The sequence below is a fragment of the Electrona antarctica genome, assembly GCF_951216825.1.
Source record: "Electrona antarctica genome assembly, chromosome: 6".
Lineage (NCBI taxonomy): Eukaryota > Metazoa > Chordata > Actinopteri > Myctophiformes > Myctophidae > Electrona > Electrona antarctica.
Window position 1 is genome coordinate 30,806,404 of NC_136811.1, and position 15,826 is coordinate 30,822,229.

Below are 15,826 nucleotides of genomic sequence, written 5' to 3' on the forward strand. Positions count from 1 at the left end.
CTGTGGCTAACTAAATTACAATGATGGATTCCGCATATGTCTAGCTAGCTCCTGCCTGCGTTTCCCTCTGTTAGCCTCCCATTGCCCTCCTCTAAGTGTTTACCTCTACTGTTAGCAAGCTCCTGGTGATGGAGAAGAAGAGGACGGTCGTTTCTCTAACAAAGGGTCACTTAAGGAGATGAAAGGAAAGGCAGTGGGTGTTAAAGGACGATGGATGGGGAGAAAATGAGAAAATGAGAGAGGAGTGGATGTGAGTGAAAGGAAAGGGAGACGGAGAGCAAAATAAATCATCAGAGTACACGTATGTCTCTCCCCTGGTTACTGCTGTCATCTTAAAATGTGAACATTATGGGTAGAAACAGGCAATTAAGTAGCTTCTTAATGAATCCTAACACAAGGCATATGCCCAGTAACCTTCCATCCTCTCAATGTCAATCATCTCTTTCCCTGTGCCTGTGACCAAAAAGGGGCCTTTGACCTCCTCCAAAAATAAACATCACCCTCTCTGCTGCCCACTCAAACAAACTATAGAGCCAGAGCTAGAGCCTAACCCAAATACACAAGAAAACACAATCTGAACACCAGCCTGCAGACCCTCTGATTGGACAGGGCAGGTGATGAAAGCTTGTCATTGGCTTAGAGTAGACAAGTGGTTTGTTTAGCTGGTCGAGCTGGAATGATCTCTCATAAACATGCAGATCCTGGTGGCAAGTAGAGGTGTGTGTGTGTGTGTGTGTGTGTGTGTGTGTGTGTGTGTGTGTGTGTGTGTGTGTGTGTGTGTGTGTGTGCGCGCATGCACATACATGCGTGTGTGTGCATGCGTGCGTGCGTGCATGCATGAATACACCCATGTTGAGGCAAAAAAGGGAGAGTTTAGGTGAAGAGGGATTGATGGGGCTTCTATGGGCCCAGTCAACTCCTCAACAAACTATTTAAACGCTCATCCATCATTTGCAGGCGTGTTGGTCTGTGTGCTTTGGAAATCGCACCATAGAGGAAGTTGGTTCAGGTTCATCAAGTTGCAAACGGTGACCCATAGTCAACTCAGATCACCCTGCACACCAGATTTTTAACACAGTTAACTCAGTTAACACAACGATTTGCTGTATAGGGTGGGGTTGTCATAAATCCTGTCTTTTATGTGTGTGGGTGGAGGGAGTGGAGTTTTATGCCGCACATTTTATAACTTTGTACATAATTAAATGCATAGATATGTATACTGTTTTCCCCATTGTCTTTTAATGTGAAGCATATTGAGTTTCAGCATGACATTGGATACAAATAAACGTCTGGACAAGAACGCAATGAAGACACTGAGATTGTGCCAGGGTTGGATTGGAGGTCATGAGTCAGTTTGTCAGAGACAGATTTTGTTTTTGTATTTCTTCTACCATTAGATATAAATACAAACATTAGATAACATAAAGGCAACCTATCAATACTTAATGCATTCAATTTATATAGATGCATATACATAAGCAAAAGCATAATATCAAGTATCTTCTCCATTATAAATCATCACAATTAGCTTCCACATGTATCCTATTAGACATTTGAATGAGACACACAATATGGCTGAAGTGGGAGGATTTTGAGTGACATCTACATTTTGCAGTGTCCGGAAATGTACTTCCAGAGAAACCAGAGGAAAAGATAATTTGGAAGACGTGCAGAAATGAGACGAGATATGATGATAGGGGCTGTTCAATAACACGATTTGCAACGTTGGCATTTTTGTGGTTTCTCTCTCTCTGCCTCTGCTTTCTGTCTCCTTCCAATACCTTGAAGAGAAGCAGAAGAGGAAACATCTGCTTGTCCACCAAAAGACAAAAAAGCCGCAACCAAAACTGATCTATCTTTTCAATTCCTACACAATCAAATCCTCAACGTTAATTTATCTATTTGTAAATCCATGACTGTACAAATGGAACCAAATGGACCCTTACAAGTCGATTTGGTTCCATTTGTACACACACAAGTTATGGATTTTAATGTGTACTGGTTTGAGGTGGTCTGCTCAATTTTACAATCTCATAATGTTATGGTTAAATACTATAATAATAACCAGTAAGACGCCCTGAGGTCACCCAGGCGGTGACGGCAGACTGCTGAGCGAGCGCTGGCGCTTTGGCATGGGGGGTCAGATCAACATATGGAATGAATTCTGTACTGGCCATATATGGAGCGTGTCTTGAGTGTACAGGGTTTGATGAGGTCAGATCAATATATGGAATGTCAGAAGTTCAGAACAGGTCAGCTCCATATAGAGATCTAAGGGTGGCAGCGGGGGCAGTGTCTTGAGTGTAAAGGGTTTATGAGGTCTGGCCACATATGGAGCGTGTCTTGAGTCTACAGGGTTTGATGAGGTTCAGATCAACATATGGAATGTCAGAACAGGTCAGCTCCATATATGGAGATCTAAGGGTGGCAGCGAGGGAAGTGTCTTGAGTGTACAGGGTTTGAATTCATAACTAGAGAGAGGCTGTATTCATTGCTTCATGTCATGCTCAGAAAAAAATGAAGAACCAGAATGCCTAAAGCATCCCACTGGCCATTTAAATGCAACCATGTGCACTTGTGCAGAGAAGGGAGGCTAGTTCCACATTGACCAAGATGTTGTCTCATCTGTCATGACTAAACAACTTAGATGATGTGTATTAGCCAATCAGCTTCAAGGCCAATGTGGCCAAAGTATACAGAGGGCTGTATAGTTTTGTAACCATGGTACTATTACAAGGACATATGTACAGTATTTCTGTTAACATTGGCCCCCCTGTCAGGTGAAAAGAAGCAGCTTGGACTCCTCATGCATAGAAGGAAGCATGAGGCCAGTCCGCTGCCCCCCAAGGTTGGCAGAGGAAGTGTAGCGTCCATGATTACATTAGATAATTGACACTGGGTGAACAAATGGGTTGCAAAATCGTGGGATAAAAATGTAAGAAAAACAAAAAACAAAAAAACACATGGCACATGACACATGATCATTATGTAAAGAATGTATTGAGGATGTGTTCACAGAATATGTATTTGTAATAAAGGTCGATGATTACATGATGTTGTAAACGGACACTATAAATATATGGTAAGCCGGAGGTCCAGGGAGGGGAGAAGGAGAAAGCTAATAGCCTTGGACACCTCCAGGGATTTAACATCTCTGCTTTGCCTGGCTGTCACTGAATACACTCAAGATTAACTCGTCTTTATTTGGGGAACTCACAACAATAACACAACTGACTTTTCTTGGCATCTTTTTGTCATCTAAAAAAAACATTCTATTTTAGTTTTAATAAATCATTGGTTTACAGAATACTGATTGGGCATGATGGGTCTGTGTTGTTTTTTATCCCAGAGTTTCTGTTCATACCAGTCCTCTGGGTTGTGGTTTATTAATGAAATGTTGATTGAGAAGATGGTCTGAGCCAGCTCTGTCTCAATCAAGAACTCAGTATTTCTTCAGGAGTTGAGGGGGCTCATATCTCTTTAAGATAAATTACAATTTGAGTTATTTGTTAAAGCACAGACAACCTCCACAGAAATTCTTACCATTACAAAATAGGCTACAGACCGTTGAACTCAGAAGAATGAAATCATTCCACAGTAGCCAAATGTACCTCCCTCCAGCAATAAAATGTTTCAGACAAGAAACTAGGGTACTGGAAGAAATATCATCACAGGGTCTCCCAGCATGGGTTTATTCGGTTCCATTTGTACACTCTCAGAATTAAATGAACACTGATGACTTTACAGTGCACACGGTTAAATCTGTTTACCAGATCCACGTCCTCCAAGACCACAGAGAGTAGCTGTCAGGAGACCCATCATTACATATTTTACTGTATATTCATGCAGGTGTACACAACCACAGTCTTCTGCTGTTGGTCACTGAGGCAGTCAATTCATATTCAGACACGGCTTCCATTTTGCATTTTGAAAATATTGCTGCTGCCGGGCAGCAGCAATATAAATTAATGCCCCACTTTGTCGTATAGTATCATGTAGATCAGCGATCTTAACTATTTTTCAACAATTTTGAAAAGTGGTTATAGCCGGGGAGCCACAGGCCCAAAATTGGACAGGACCTGTGATGTCATGCCGTACATTTTATTTGTGTTTTTTCTATGCATTTGGTCATTAAGGTCCACAGAATGAGAGGCCTGCTCTGCCGGAAACATCGCGAAAACAAGTTATTAGCATTAGTTTTGCACGAAAAACACTCCTTGGCCTAAAAACGTCCATAGCCGTCATCACAAATGTGATGAGGTCAGCACATTTGGGCACATTTTGGCAAGTGGCTATGGCCGAATTTCTAGAACACAGACTTACCATGGTAGGTTCTGTTCCACATCTGGGTGGTGACAGTTTTCCCTACAGGCCGCTCCCCTGATGGGTTCATGGTCTCCGTCAAAGCATGGGCGTAAAGCATCAGACCATCATAGAAACCTGCAGAGATTATGTTCTTCTGGAAGACAGAAAACATTAACATCAGAATAGGATAATTTCTTCATAGCGGACTGGTATCATAATGTGCAAAATCTCAAGGACAAATTTAAAGTCCACTGTTATTACAGTAAGATTGCCTGTTGGAGCCTGTAAACCTGTGATGTAATGATACATTTGATTCAGATTCTGTTTATCAACACTACAGTATGGATAATGGGCAATGCCAGATAGCATACAGTATAAACTCTCTCTCTCGCATACAATTTAATAACTGCAATTTCCTGCTGGATGTATAAAGCCTTGACAAAGATAAAAATGTGCATACTAAATGACAGATGTCCTCCAGGCTGTCCAGGCTGAAAGGCTGGCTGATTATGTCACTAGGCCTTATTAGATGTGTTGATTTAATTGGCCCTCCTGCTATCAGCATTATCTAATCATTAAACATAAATAATAGTGGTTCCCAACCTTCTTTCCTGAGACCCCCAGTTGTGTGCTCACGCGCAAGCGCAAGTCAAACGCACGCACGCACGCACGCACGCACGCACGCACGCACGCACACACACACACACACACACACACACTTGTGTTTTCAGACATTTTAGCTCTATACTGGTATGATGAATAGCAAGAATAGCAGATCAACAAGCTCACAACATGTCACACTGCAAAACATTGTGACATTTGTTTTAAACCTATTGAAACATTTCTTTTAACAATGTTAGTGTGCTCCATAATGAAGTTACATATGGGGTTAAGCTATAATGATTTTATGCACCCCCTGTGATCTTTGGCGCCTGTACTGATATCTGCTTAGTGAGAATCAATGCATTACTATTATTATCATTGTTTCACCGTAATCATGGATCCTATCAAACACTGAAAGGCTGAATGAGAGCCTAAACAAAATGATGTAACAAAACACAGACATAATATCATTCTTTGTAAGCACTCATGTTAGGGGGATCTGCCTGTTTCTTGTTTCTTAATCAAATTGGTTTTATTTAGCAGTCTGTTGTTGATGTTCAACTAGCTTCATAAGCCTGACAAACAGAAAGCCTGAGAACCATGCCTAGACCCAGCGTGTTCTTCTTCTGGCTGCACCTAAAGCTAAAGTGTTTGCAGATAAGATTTGTGAGATGACACTACCCCCCCCCCACCCCCCCCCCCCCCCCCCCCCTCTCTGCCTTTCTCTGTCCATCTCTCTGTTACTGTGTATCTTGTTCATCTAATTGTGTGACAGTGCTTATTTTATGCTGTCATCCTGTACCTGTGTGCAGGACAAAATGTGAAGATACGATCGGCCAAACTAAATTAGCTTGCTTCTCTAAATTGAATTGGACCAATCAGCCAGGCGTTGTACAGGAGAAAATTAGCTGATAGACCAGCTGAGCATTACCAACACTAAACGTGCTCTCTCTGATCTGGATACAACACAAACACACCTTTAAGAGGAATAGAAACTATAGAAATGAACAGATCCACTGCTTTACATACTTTTCTGTTTTCTCTCTCCATTCCTCCTTCGTCATTCTTATTCGCCTTTCATCAGCATAAGGCCCTGACTCTATACTGCAGCCCAGTGGTTCTCAATTTGGGGTCCACAGGGGGTCCTTGAAGCAGTACCAGGGGGTCCTTGAAGCAGTACCAGGGGGTCCTTGAAGCAGTACCAGGAGGTCCTTGAAGCAGTACCAGGGGGTCCTTGAAGCAGTACCAGGGGGTCCCCAGACAAATTGTGACCAGATTTGACTGAGAGCCTGCCATCGCGCAAATTCCTGCTTTTCACCAGCTTTTCACTCGTTTTTTTTCAAAAACGAGTTAATAGCACAGGCAGACTGAAGCTATGATTCCCTGCTTTCACATGACATGAAAAAACGAAAATTCTAAAAAAATCCAATGGCAGCCCCTCAGTCAAATTTGGTCACAATTAGTTAATTTAGCATCAAAATCAGTTAAACCGATTTAACCGTGTATACATTACGCGTTGTGAGCTTGCAGATCTGCTACTTTCAAAATATATTTTTTTCTTGGGGAGCTTAAATATGCACACAAACAGAACACACATGCACACACACACACATGGACACTGTACTGTATGTATTGTATTATGTTCCTTACCAGTGAGTCCTCTATTGTATAGTTGAATGTCTTCTTAGCATCTGTCCTCAAGTGGCTGACAAAGTCTCTGTACCCAGGGTTCTGTGGCTCTCGATACGTCAGTATCTTCACACTCTTAAAATAGACAGGAAATAATACTTTAGTATTTTCATTTTGGTCTGCTGGTGGAAGGGCTTGGGCCCCCGTGAAGAATTTGTAACTCCTCTTTCTATTTGATCATCCATTACTACTGTTATGGTGCTGAAATGTTGTAACAAGATGCTGAAACAAGTCATGAGTGAATGATTTTTTAGTTGTTAACTGAAATCGTACCACTGTGTTTATTACCGAACTGTAAATATAAGTACCCAATGGGGGGGGGGGGGGGGTGAGCAACGGGCGAGCATTGGCCGACACATTGCCTAATCGCCCGGTATCGCCCAAAAAAGTCGAAAAGTGGGCGGAGGAACTGCCGCCGGTAGTCGCCGGGTCCCATAAACAAATAATGCACTTCCGGAAAATGCGTCTGGCTGTCGCCCGCTGTTAAAACGTACTGTTAGGTTCATTAAGACCACTGTATATCCCACCGACTCAAGGCCGGGCACTGCACTCCCGGTGGTGGTGTGGAACGCGTGTGTCAAATTTGAAGTTGGGGGATATCATAGATATTAAAAGAAAAATAGATGCCTCATTGGCCGCTGCAGTTCGTTGGAGCCATGTAAATCCATTGTAAGGCGGAAGTCAAGCGGAACTGCGGAAGGCACGCTGCGTCGCTGACACTCAAGTGATTACTGGTCAATCACAGCGTGTCTTTTCAGGGTCTTTCAATCCAAAGGAGCTTTATTGGGATGAGAAAACAAACGTTGATGTTGCCTCTGATTGGCCTAGCGAACGTTCCCTTCCATGACACATGCGGAAGCTTGGCAAGCTTCCACTATGCTTCTGTGTCAAGCTCAAGGAAGCTTGCCTCCTCTCGAGATACACACGCCCCAGAGCCGAAGGAGGTATCTAACTTTTTATCTAGGTAGGTTATCGTTCTATGGTTGGAATAACGAATAATGAATTCACACGCTACGTCCTACCAGGGAAACTCCTCCCCTGTCAGGTGATAAGAAGCGGCCTGCTCACAGCTCATGCTTCACTCCTCATGCATTGAAGGAAGCATGAACTCAGAGAGGGAGAATAGTGCCCAGGATTACAGTTTAGGCAATTGGCACCGGGTGAAAAATGGGTTACAAAATCATGAAATTTAAAAAATATATAAATAAATAAATGTCACATGCAGTAAATGGATAAGAACAAGGCTTAAGCCAATCTGGGAACCCATCGGCATCGGTTTTAATTTTCTAGTGCAGCTCAAATCTGTATTTGAGAGATTAGGCTTAAAGGACCACTTCACCACTTTAACTTCTCTTCCTATAATTGGTCCTCACTAATGATCATGATAAAATACCGCAATTTTTTTCTACTCAATCTGTGTCTCATAGGAGGGCTGTGGGCAGTTCAGAAACCATCGATGGGGATTCCAAGCCAATAGAAACTACAGGCTTTCTTTTCCTGAAAAGTTTCAATGCAAAAATGGAAGCCATCGTTCTCACGATAATACAAATCTAAATATATTTTAAAACAAATATTGTTTTAAAAGAAATCTGCCTAACGATGATGTCACTGGTGGACGGATGTCTGAACTGCCCACATCCCTCCTATGAGACACAGACCGAGCAGAAAAAAATGGTGGGGTTTTATCATGAACATTAGTGAGGACCAATTATATGAAGATAGGTTGAAAAGTGGTGAAGTGGTCCTTTAAGCTAATGCAAAATCCATAACAACTCATTTAGATAAACTGCATGAGTGATATACTGTATGTACTGTCTAACCAAAGTGCTGAAATGTCAACAGCTAAAGCAGACCATCTCACATCTAAGTTACAGATGTAAACTTTTTGTTTTTATCTTTGGCAGCCTATGCACAAGTTGGTTGTGAGGGACCTACAAATGGCCGGCCTCTCCAAAAGGAGGGCCAAGCAGCTAGATAGATTGTGACGAAGCACATTTCCATGTTATTCTGCTTTATTTTCCCTATACGTGTTATTATTTTTATGAAGTGAAATGATGTGATACTGGCTAAATAGTATTTTCTCCTATTCACGAGAGGGGTAACGGGACTTGATGGACCTAGGGTGAGTGACAGCTGTCAGGGACTGATGTCGCCACCCACACTTAGGTTTCATAGGGAGGAAGTGACACACGGGGAACAAGGGGGGAAAGAAACTGCAAACAGAGGTGTAGGCCTACACAGGAGAGAGGAGCTCCGGGCGCCAGATAGAGTTTAATTCATTCAAGCAAAAGTTTAAACTTAGTATCTGCAGCCTAAGAGAAGAACTGTCGAAGCTATCGGGAGAAGTGACGCACGGTTGCTGCCGGTGGGGAATCGACCAGTGTTTGGATTATCCGATAACGGTGAGATCATTCCAAGCTGTCTAAGTGGATAAAAAAGATTTAATAAGGGGTACCCCAATCGTGTTTTTTTCCGTTGGACCGTTCAGAGCGGATATTTTACGTTTCCCTGGATATAGGGATCTACCGAGGAACTATTATTGACTGTCGCGGGCGCGCGCTTCGTTAAGGAAGAGGACGGACGCGGACTTTATTTATTTATTTACTTAATGCTTAGCGCGGTTTTGCGCTCTTGACTTTGGGAGGGGTTGCTTGTTGTTTGTAAACGTGGAGACGCAGGACGCTACGGCGAGCGTCGGGACTTTTTTGGGGCGGGAGGGGTTTTGAAGAGAGTATTGTTTGTTGTTTTCAGTTTGTTTACCTGTTTATTTCTTTCATTTTGTAGGGAGAGAGACAGGGACAGACGTACTGTGCCAAGTGCACTAGTTCTATTGAACACCGTTTGTTTGACAATTCACATTTGCTGCATCTCTATATAAATAACTTACACTATAACCCTACGATCCTGTTGTTTATTTTTCCTTAGTTAACGGTTTTCCTTAAAGGGGCATTCCACTCATTTTCAACATTTTACTATGTCATTAATATACCTTAGAGCTGTTTGGAAATAATAAATTCTGTGTTTCCTAGAACTAGAGATCTGAAAAAAATCATTAACATGGTGAAACACATCTTGATGATGTCATCAAGATGCGTTTCACCATGTTAATGATTTTTTTCATACTTACAGTTCTAGGAAACACAGAATCGGGGGGACTTTTTTGTTATTTCCACACAACAGCTCTAAGGTATATTAATGACATAGTAAAATGTTGAAAATGGGTGGTTTTCTCCTTTAAGTGATAAGGGCGATTGTTACAAGATAGATAGATAGATAGATAGATAGATAGATAGATAGATAGATAGATAGATAGATAGATAGATAGATAGATAGATAGATAGATAGATAGATAGATAGATAGATAGATAGATAGATAGATAGATAGATAGATACTTTATTGATCCCGAAGGAAACAGCTCCAGTGCAGTACATACATACAGAATAAAAAGAGCATGATGAACATATAAAAACACATTACATCAGTAAATAGAATGCAGTAGAAAAAGGCAATAGACCTTATAAGATAAAAAAGGCATGAGTTAAAAGTGCAACACCACTAAAAAAAACAAAGCAAATACGTTAACTGACCAACCCCCTCCCTCCTCGTTTCCCCCCCACGGCCCCCATTGATTCATTATATAGTCTAATGGCCCTTGGGATAAAGGAGTTCTTAAGTCTATCTTTCTGTGCTACATATCTGGGATAAAAACCTGTTACTGAATTTGCTCTTCTGAGAATAAAGTGCTGTGTGCAGTGGGTGACTAACATCGTCCAGGATGGCTAGTTAGTTAGGTAAAGTTAGCTTAAGTTGTGGCAAATCTGCAGCTTGCCTAGCTTACCACTAGTTTTCTTCACAGATGTGTTCATAAAGGTGTCTATGGTACCCAAACTTTCAGCAGCTGTCACAAAGTTTCCCAAGGGAGTTGGGTTGGAACAAAATGTTCTGTGATAGTAGACACCTTTATGAACACATCTGTGCAGAAAGCTAGTGGTAAGCATCTTTTTTGCAGATTTGCCACAACTTAAGCTAACTTTACCTAACTAAGTGTCTTAGCCAGAGTCCTCTTCTCTGCCATCACCGCCACAGAGTCAGGCTTGGTCCCAAGGGGGCAGTGAGGCTATTCAACGTTGAAGCTCTGGGTCCTAGTGGTAGGAGGAGGGACTACAGGCGGACCCGTGGATTCATGACCGGGAAACCCCGTGCAGCTGGGCTTTAACGTTGAGCGCTCGGTTGCCCTACGTCACTCAGGACCTCAAAGTTGAGGTCCGGGGAGGGACTTCCGGCAGTCTTCCGGGTGCTTCAAAACGCCACTGAGCAACTTCTACTGACATGAATAGCTGGGGGGGCGGAGCTTCGCGCCAGTTCAGTCTCTATTATATATATACTCTATGCTTGGTCCCTGTCACCTTGCCTGCTCACTTAATCAGGCTGTCTAGTCTGTCTGTGTTATGGCTCGTACTCACTGCCCGATATTTGCTCCGATTAGGCATTTTTGGCACTCGCCGACAAAACCCCCTCTGGCGTAAAATCGGGCTTTGATCGGCGAGGTTTTGCTCGCTGTGTGTGAAAGGAGCTGTGAGAAGATCCAGCGCCGATAAAAGCGCTCGCCGACGCCTCCCCGACCATGTTTACACACTTGCGGGGACATTTCTAATGTTACCTAGTCACTATAGTCTTAGTAGACAAGGTAAACAGAGACAAAATCAGTACTTCTGACCAGTATCATTGTACCTCAAAGGCTTGTTTGGCGACAGCGTCGTCCTCATCTCCTCTGGCCCAAGGCTGGCCATTCTTGGTGTTCAGGCTATCTCCAAACACGTCGATGAAGAAGAAGACATACTCTTCCTGAGGTAGTCCTTTCCGCTGAAAGTGAATCATCAGCTGCCTGAAGATGTCTGGAGAGCAGCACAAGAACACCACTGGAGGGACAGAGAGAGTGTGGAGAGACAACATTGACATTTGTAACAGACTACTCAACCCCAGACCCCAGTACTTGAGTTAATACTCCTGGTCAAATAATATTACTAATACTCAACAGTGACAAGTGAAAGTTGCTCAGTCAAATGTGTCAATCAATCAATCAATAAATCAAAGTCACTCTTTTCGCACGTAAACGAACACAAACAAAAGCTGATTCTGACATTATAGAACATCATAATCAAAATGTCAACTTCCTGTCTAATTTTCCCTTCATACAAATGTAGTGGAGTCAATAGTACAATATTTTGTCTTTGAAATGTGGATTGAACGTCAAAACAAACTAAACCTAAGTGCAGTACTCAAGTAGATGTACTTACTGCCCACCACTGGTAACAGAGTTGAGATTTATGAGATAATATTGGAAGAATTACTACAATATTGACTGAATATTAGCCCTGGGGCATGGCAGCAATGAGAGCATCACTGGTAAACAGAATGGACTTCCACTGCTCAGGATAATAAACTAAATTCCAACTAAGGAGAGCCATATATATATTTTTTATAGTTATTAGTTAGGCTTACATTTTGTAAAGAACTAGAGCCAAACGGGAACAATTATCCTTTTCTCCTGATGCTTTGTGCAGTTCGAATCTTATGTTGAAAATACTGTTGAACACTCTTGAAGAGTCAATGACGAGCTGTGACCCATTTGCAGCGTATACATAAATAATCTCCCTTGTGTTCGGGGTGACATTCAAATGTACACAGATGACACTGTAATATGAAGTACATGCAAAAGACAGTGAACAGACTGCTCTTAAACTCACTCAGATAATGGTCAGTGTCACTTAGTGGCATACAAACAAATGATTACTGTACATCTCAAATGGGAAAAAGAAAAAACGTGTTTGTGTAGTGCTGTTCCACAACATTATATTTACAGTATCTATCAGACCCAACCCAAGTGGTATCCAACTTAATATATCTTGGGTGTTATTCAAGACTAATTTCTGGCATGTTCTGGCAATATATATACAGCTTTACTATCTTGTACAGTCTCTTAAGTCCTGGATATTAAACCCAAAAGTTACATACATAATTGCAAAAGTACAGTCCCCTACTGAGCTCAGCGACGAGCTAATATCGTCGCTGTTTGGTGGAAACCTTGTATGTCCAAAACAGTTAATTTCAGGAAAAATAACATGTGTTGTGTGTTCCTAGCCTGGTTTCCAGCCCATAGACCCCGCCCACTCGCCTGACAATCAGGCTAGTGTGTTCCAATAACTCTAATGGATCTAATTTAGTTATTATTTTGTCACAAGCTCTTGTTAATACTTTTTATTGGTTCAATATAGGGTTGTCCCGATCCGATCACGTGATCGGAAATCAGGGCCGATCACGTCATTTTCAAATGATCGGAATCGGATCGGGAGCAAAAAAAAGTGATCGGGACATCCTATTCCCTAGTATCAATATTATATCCATATCATGATATTAGACTGGATATTGTGTTCGGGAAAGATCGGTACTCAAAATCAAATGATCAGAATCGGATCGGGAGCAACAAAACGTGATCGGGACACCCCTATAGTTCAATATTTATAAAATCCACAAACAGACCACTGTCAATTTCACTTACATTTTTCTCTCTCCAAAAATAGCAAAAAATAGCAGATCTACAAGCTCACATGTTGCATCATGATGTGTTGTGAGCTGGTAGATCTGCAATGTTTGCTTCTTTTGTGTGTGACACTGTAGCAGTGTATGGCAAAGTATAGGGCATTTACAAAAAAAATTGGTTTAAATATGGACATACAAGGTTTCTTGTTTAACAATTAAAAAATCTTTCATGGCCTAGCAGCCCCGGACCACCTCCACCCCCACATAGTACTTTCATGACCTTAATGACAGGTTAACCAGATCAACACCCTGAGGGAACATTATTGTCCCAAGGAGGAAAGAACCACTGGCAGGTTAGCATTCTCAGGGGGGGCTTTCCTGACCTGGGACGCCCTTCCTCTCTACATACATCATACTGTACACTACAGCAAAGTACCACCTACCATTCCTGGGGTAAATCATCTTAAAACTTGGCTCAAAAGCAACCACATTTGTCATCATTCCTAGCCTCTACAAGCTTGCTTTGTCTGGCCTGTATACAGTATCTGTATCTCTCTAATTCCATTGTCTTGATGGTTGTATTGCATGTGTCCCATTGTCTGATTCCATTACTGAGTACCAATACTTATGACTTATTGTGTATTTAATGTCCACTGTGTGTGTCTTATTGAAGCAACTACTTGACTTACTGGCCCAGGAAGTATGGTGAAAAAATAAGAATAAAGAATACACTAGTAGTAATACCTTCGTATAGCATGTGAACTAAGACCTGGCATTACTGCAACCAATCACAGAAGCTCAGCTGTCAATGTGCATGTACTGTAATAAAGATAGAGGCAGACACCCTTAAAAACCTCCAATTTATTATTCATCCATTTTTTCATCAAATTTGTATTCAAACAAAACTGCCATTTTTTCTTTCCTACTTAAATAGGTCGCCAATTTTGCTTGTCCAAATAGGTAATTTAGTAATCTGCCTTTCTTCTTGTTTTTCTTTCCATACCTATAACCAAATATATACATTACAATAATACAAGTGACTTAAACATGGATTCCAATCTTGCACATAATGTAAAACAGTGAAAAATGGTTTCTCTTTGTGTGTGTGTGTGTGTGTGTGTGTGTGTGTGTGTGTGTGTGTGTGTGTGTGTGTGTGTGTGTGTGAGAGAGAGAGAGAGAGAGAGAGAGAGAGAGAGAGAGAGAGAGAGAGAGAATAGTAGTCATATTTTTTTTATCTTAGCTACATCTCTTCTAGAAGATCTTGCATTCACCCCTGTGTGTGCTATAGGCCCTATAGCATCATATTTATTTAAATTGGCAATGACAACTATGCAATTTGTCTGAATTTATAATCACAGAGCAATCATTTCTCCAGGCTATGGGATAAACATGCAGCCAGGCTATGGACCGGAAGTAGCCATTTGGGCACCATCTGTCCATCCGATTTATGGGAGCTAAACTACTAGCCAATTACAATGCTCCTGTCCCTCCATCTCAAGTGACGTACTGTACCGGCACTAGTCAATAGCAGGCATTACATTTGCCAGCACAAGATAAGGCTCCAGACTGAAATGAAAACATGTCAAAGTTGAATTATAGTCATGAATCTATGAATGTAAAAAAAACAGAAAAAGAAATCAGCAAACTCTTAGTCACACCAACATTGTTTTTGCGCAGTAGTTTTGTTCTATGCACCGCCGATCTATATAGGCCCATATATGGAATTTATTTGCACATATATGGAGATCCCTGATGTCATCAGTATATGCCCATATAGCGGCATGCCTCTTGTGCCTATATTGAGCCGACTGATGTTTGCTGATGCCATGACAACACACTGAGGTTAGACAAGACACTCCATATTTGGACATATAATTGGTACCCTTCGCCCCTCTTACTTAAGAAAGAGGGGAGATGTCTGTTTCTGAACAAAAACTATATATAGCAAAGAATTATTACTAGAGGAATATAGAGCTATACATTTTGGTATAGTATGTGTTTTCTATTTATACTCTTTTCATAATGTGAGATATGGAGGGGGTGTGCGGCGGGATCTGTTTCTGGAAGATAATTGGGCTAGGCATACAACAGTGGAGGTACAGTATACTACTGTATACAGTCAACCGAGATAAGGCCACTGCATTAGTAAGACTGAGCAATATATCAGAGCCAAAGGGCATGCTCCCAGACACAGTCTTCATTAGGCTTAGGTAATTAATGGAGACAGTTAATAGCAAGTTCATAGGCAGTGTGATATTACCCGCTACCACACTGGTGGGCACTTATATAGTGATGTGTATGTGTCCAAAATTAAGGCTAAAGCCATTAAGTCATTCTAATGTTTGAAGAAAGAGACAGTAACATTTTGAAAGAGTCAGTGAACCATACACTGCTTATAGAGCTCATATTGTGGCTGGTGCTGAGACCAGTCATACTAAAAGCATTACATACTCATTGTACAGTAAAGCGCACAGGGTGGCAAATGGCAGCGATTGTATTGCATGTTCATATTCTTGGGGTCTGTCTAAATTAGTCTCAGCTCACTTCTCCACAGCAAAATAACGCATTCTTTCTTACAGAATGTCAGTTAAGAAGTTTACCTTTTTTATTCCTGTTATATCTGTATGGCATGGCATTACACACAAAGTAGTAATAATAGTATTAGTTAGTAGTAGTAATAGTAGTGGT

The 15,826-nt window shown here is 41.5% G+C and overlaps 1 protein-coding gene across 1 annotated transcript in view; it reads right to left on the minus strand.

Moving 5' to 3' along the window:
* LOC306925348 (atrial natriuretic peptide receptor 1-like) overlaps positions 1 to 15,826 on the minus strand; it is a 72,563-nt gene that overhangs the window by 36,099 nt on the left and 20,638 nt on the right. The window contains exons 2-4 of the mRNA XM_079504126.1: positions 11,330 to 11,517; positions 6,559 to 6,672; positions 4,324 to 4,459 (exon numbers count right to left, since the gene is read on the minus strand). Coding sequence (XP_079360252.1) covers positions 4,324 to 4,459; positions 6,559 to 6,672; positions 11,330 to 11,517 — 438 coding nt within the window. The remainder of the gene's footprint in view (positions 1 to 4,323; positions 4,460 to 6,558; positions 6,673 to 11,329; positions 11,518 to 15,826) is intronic.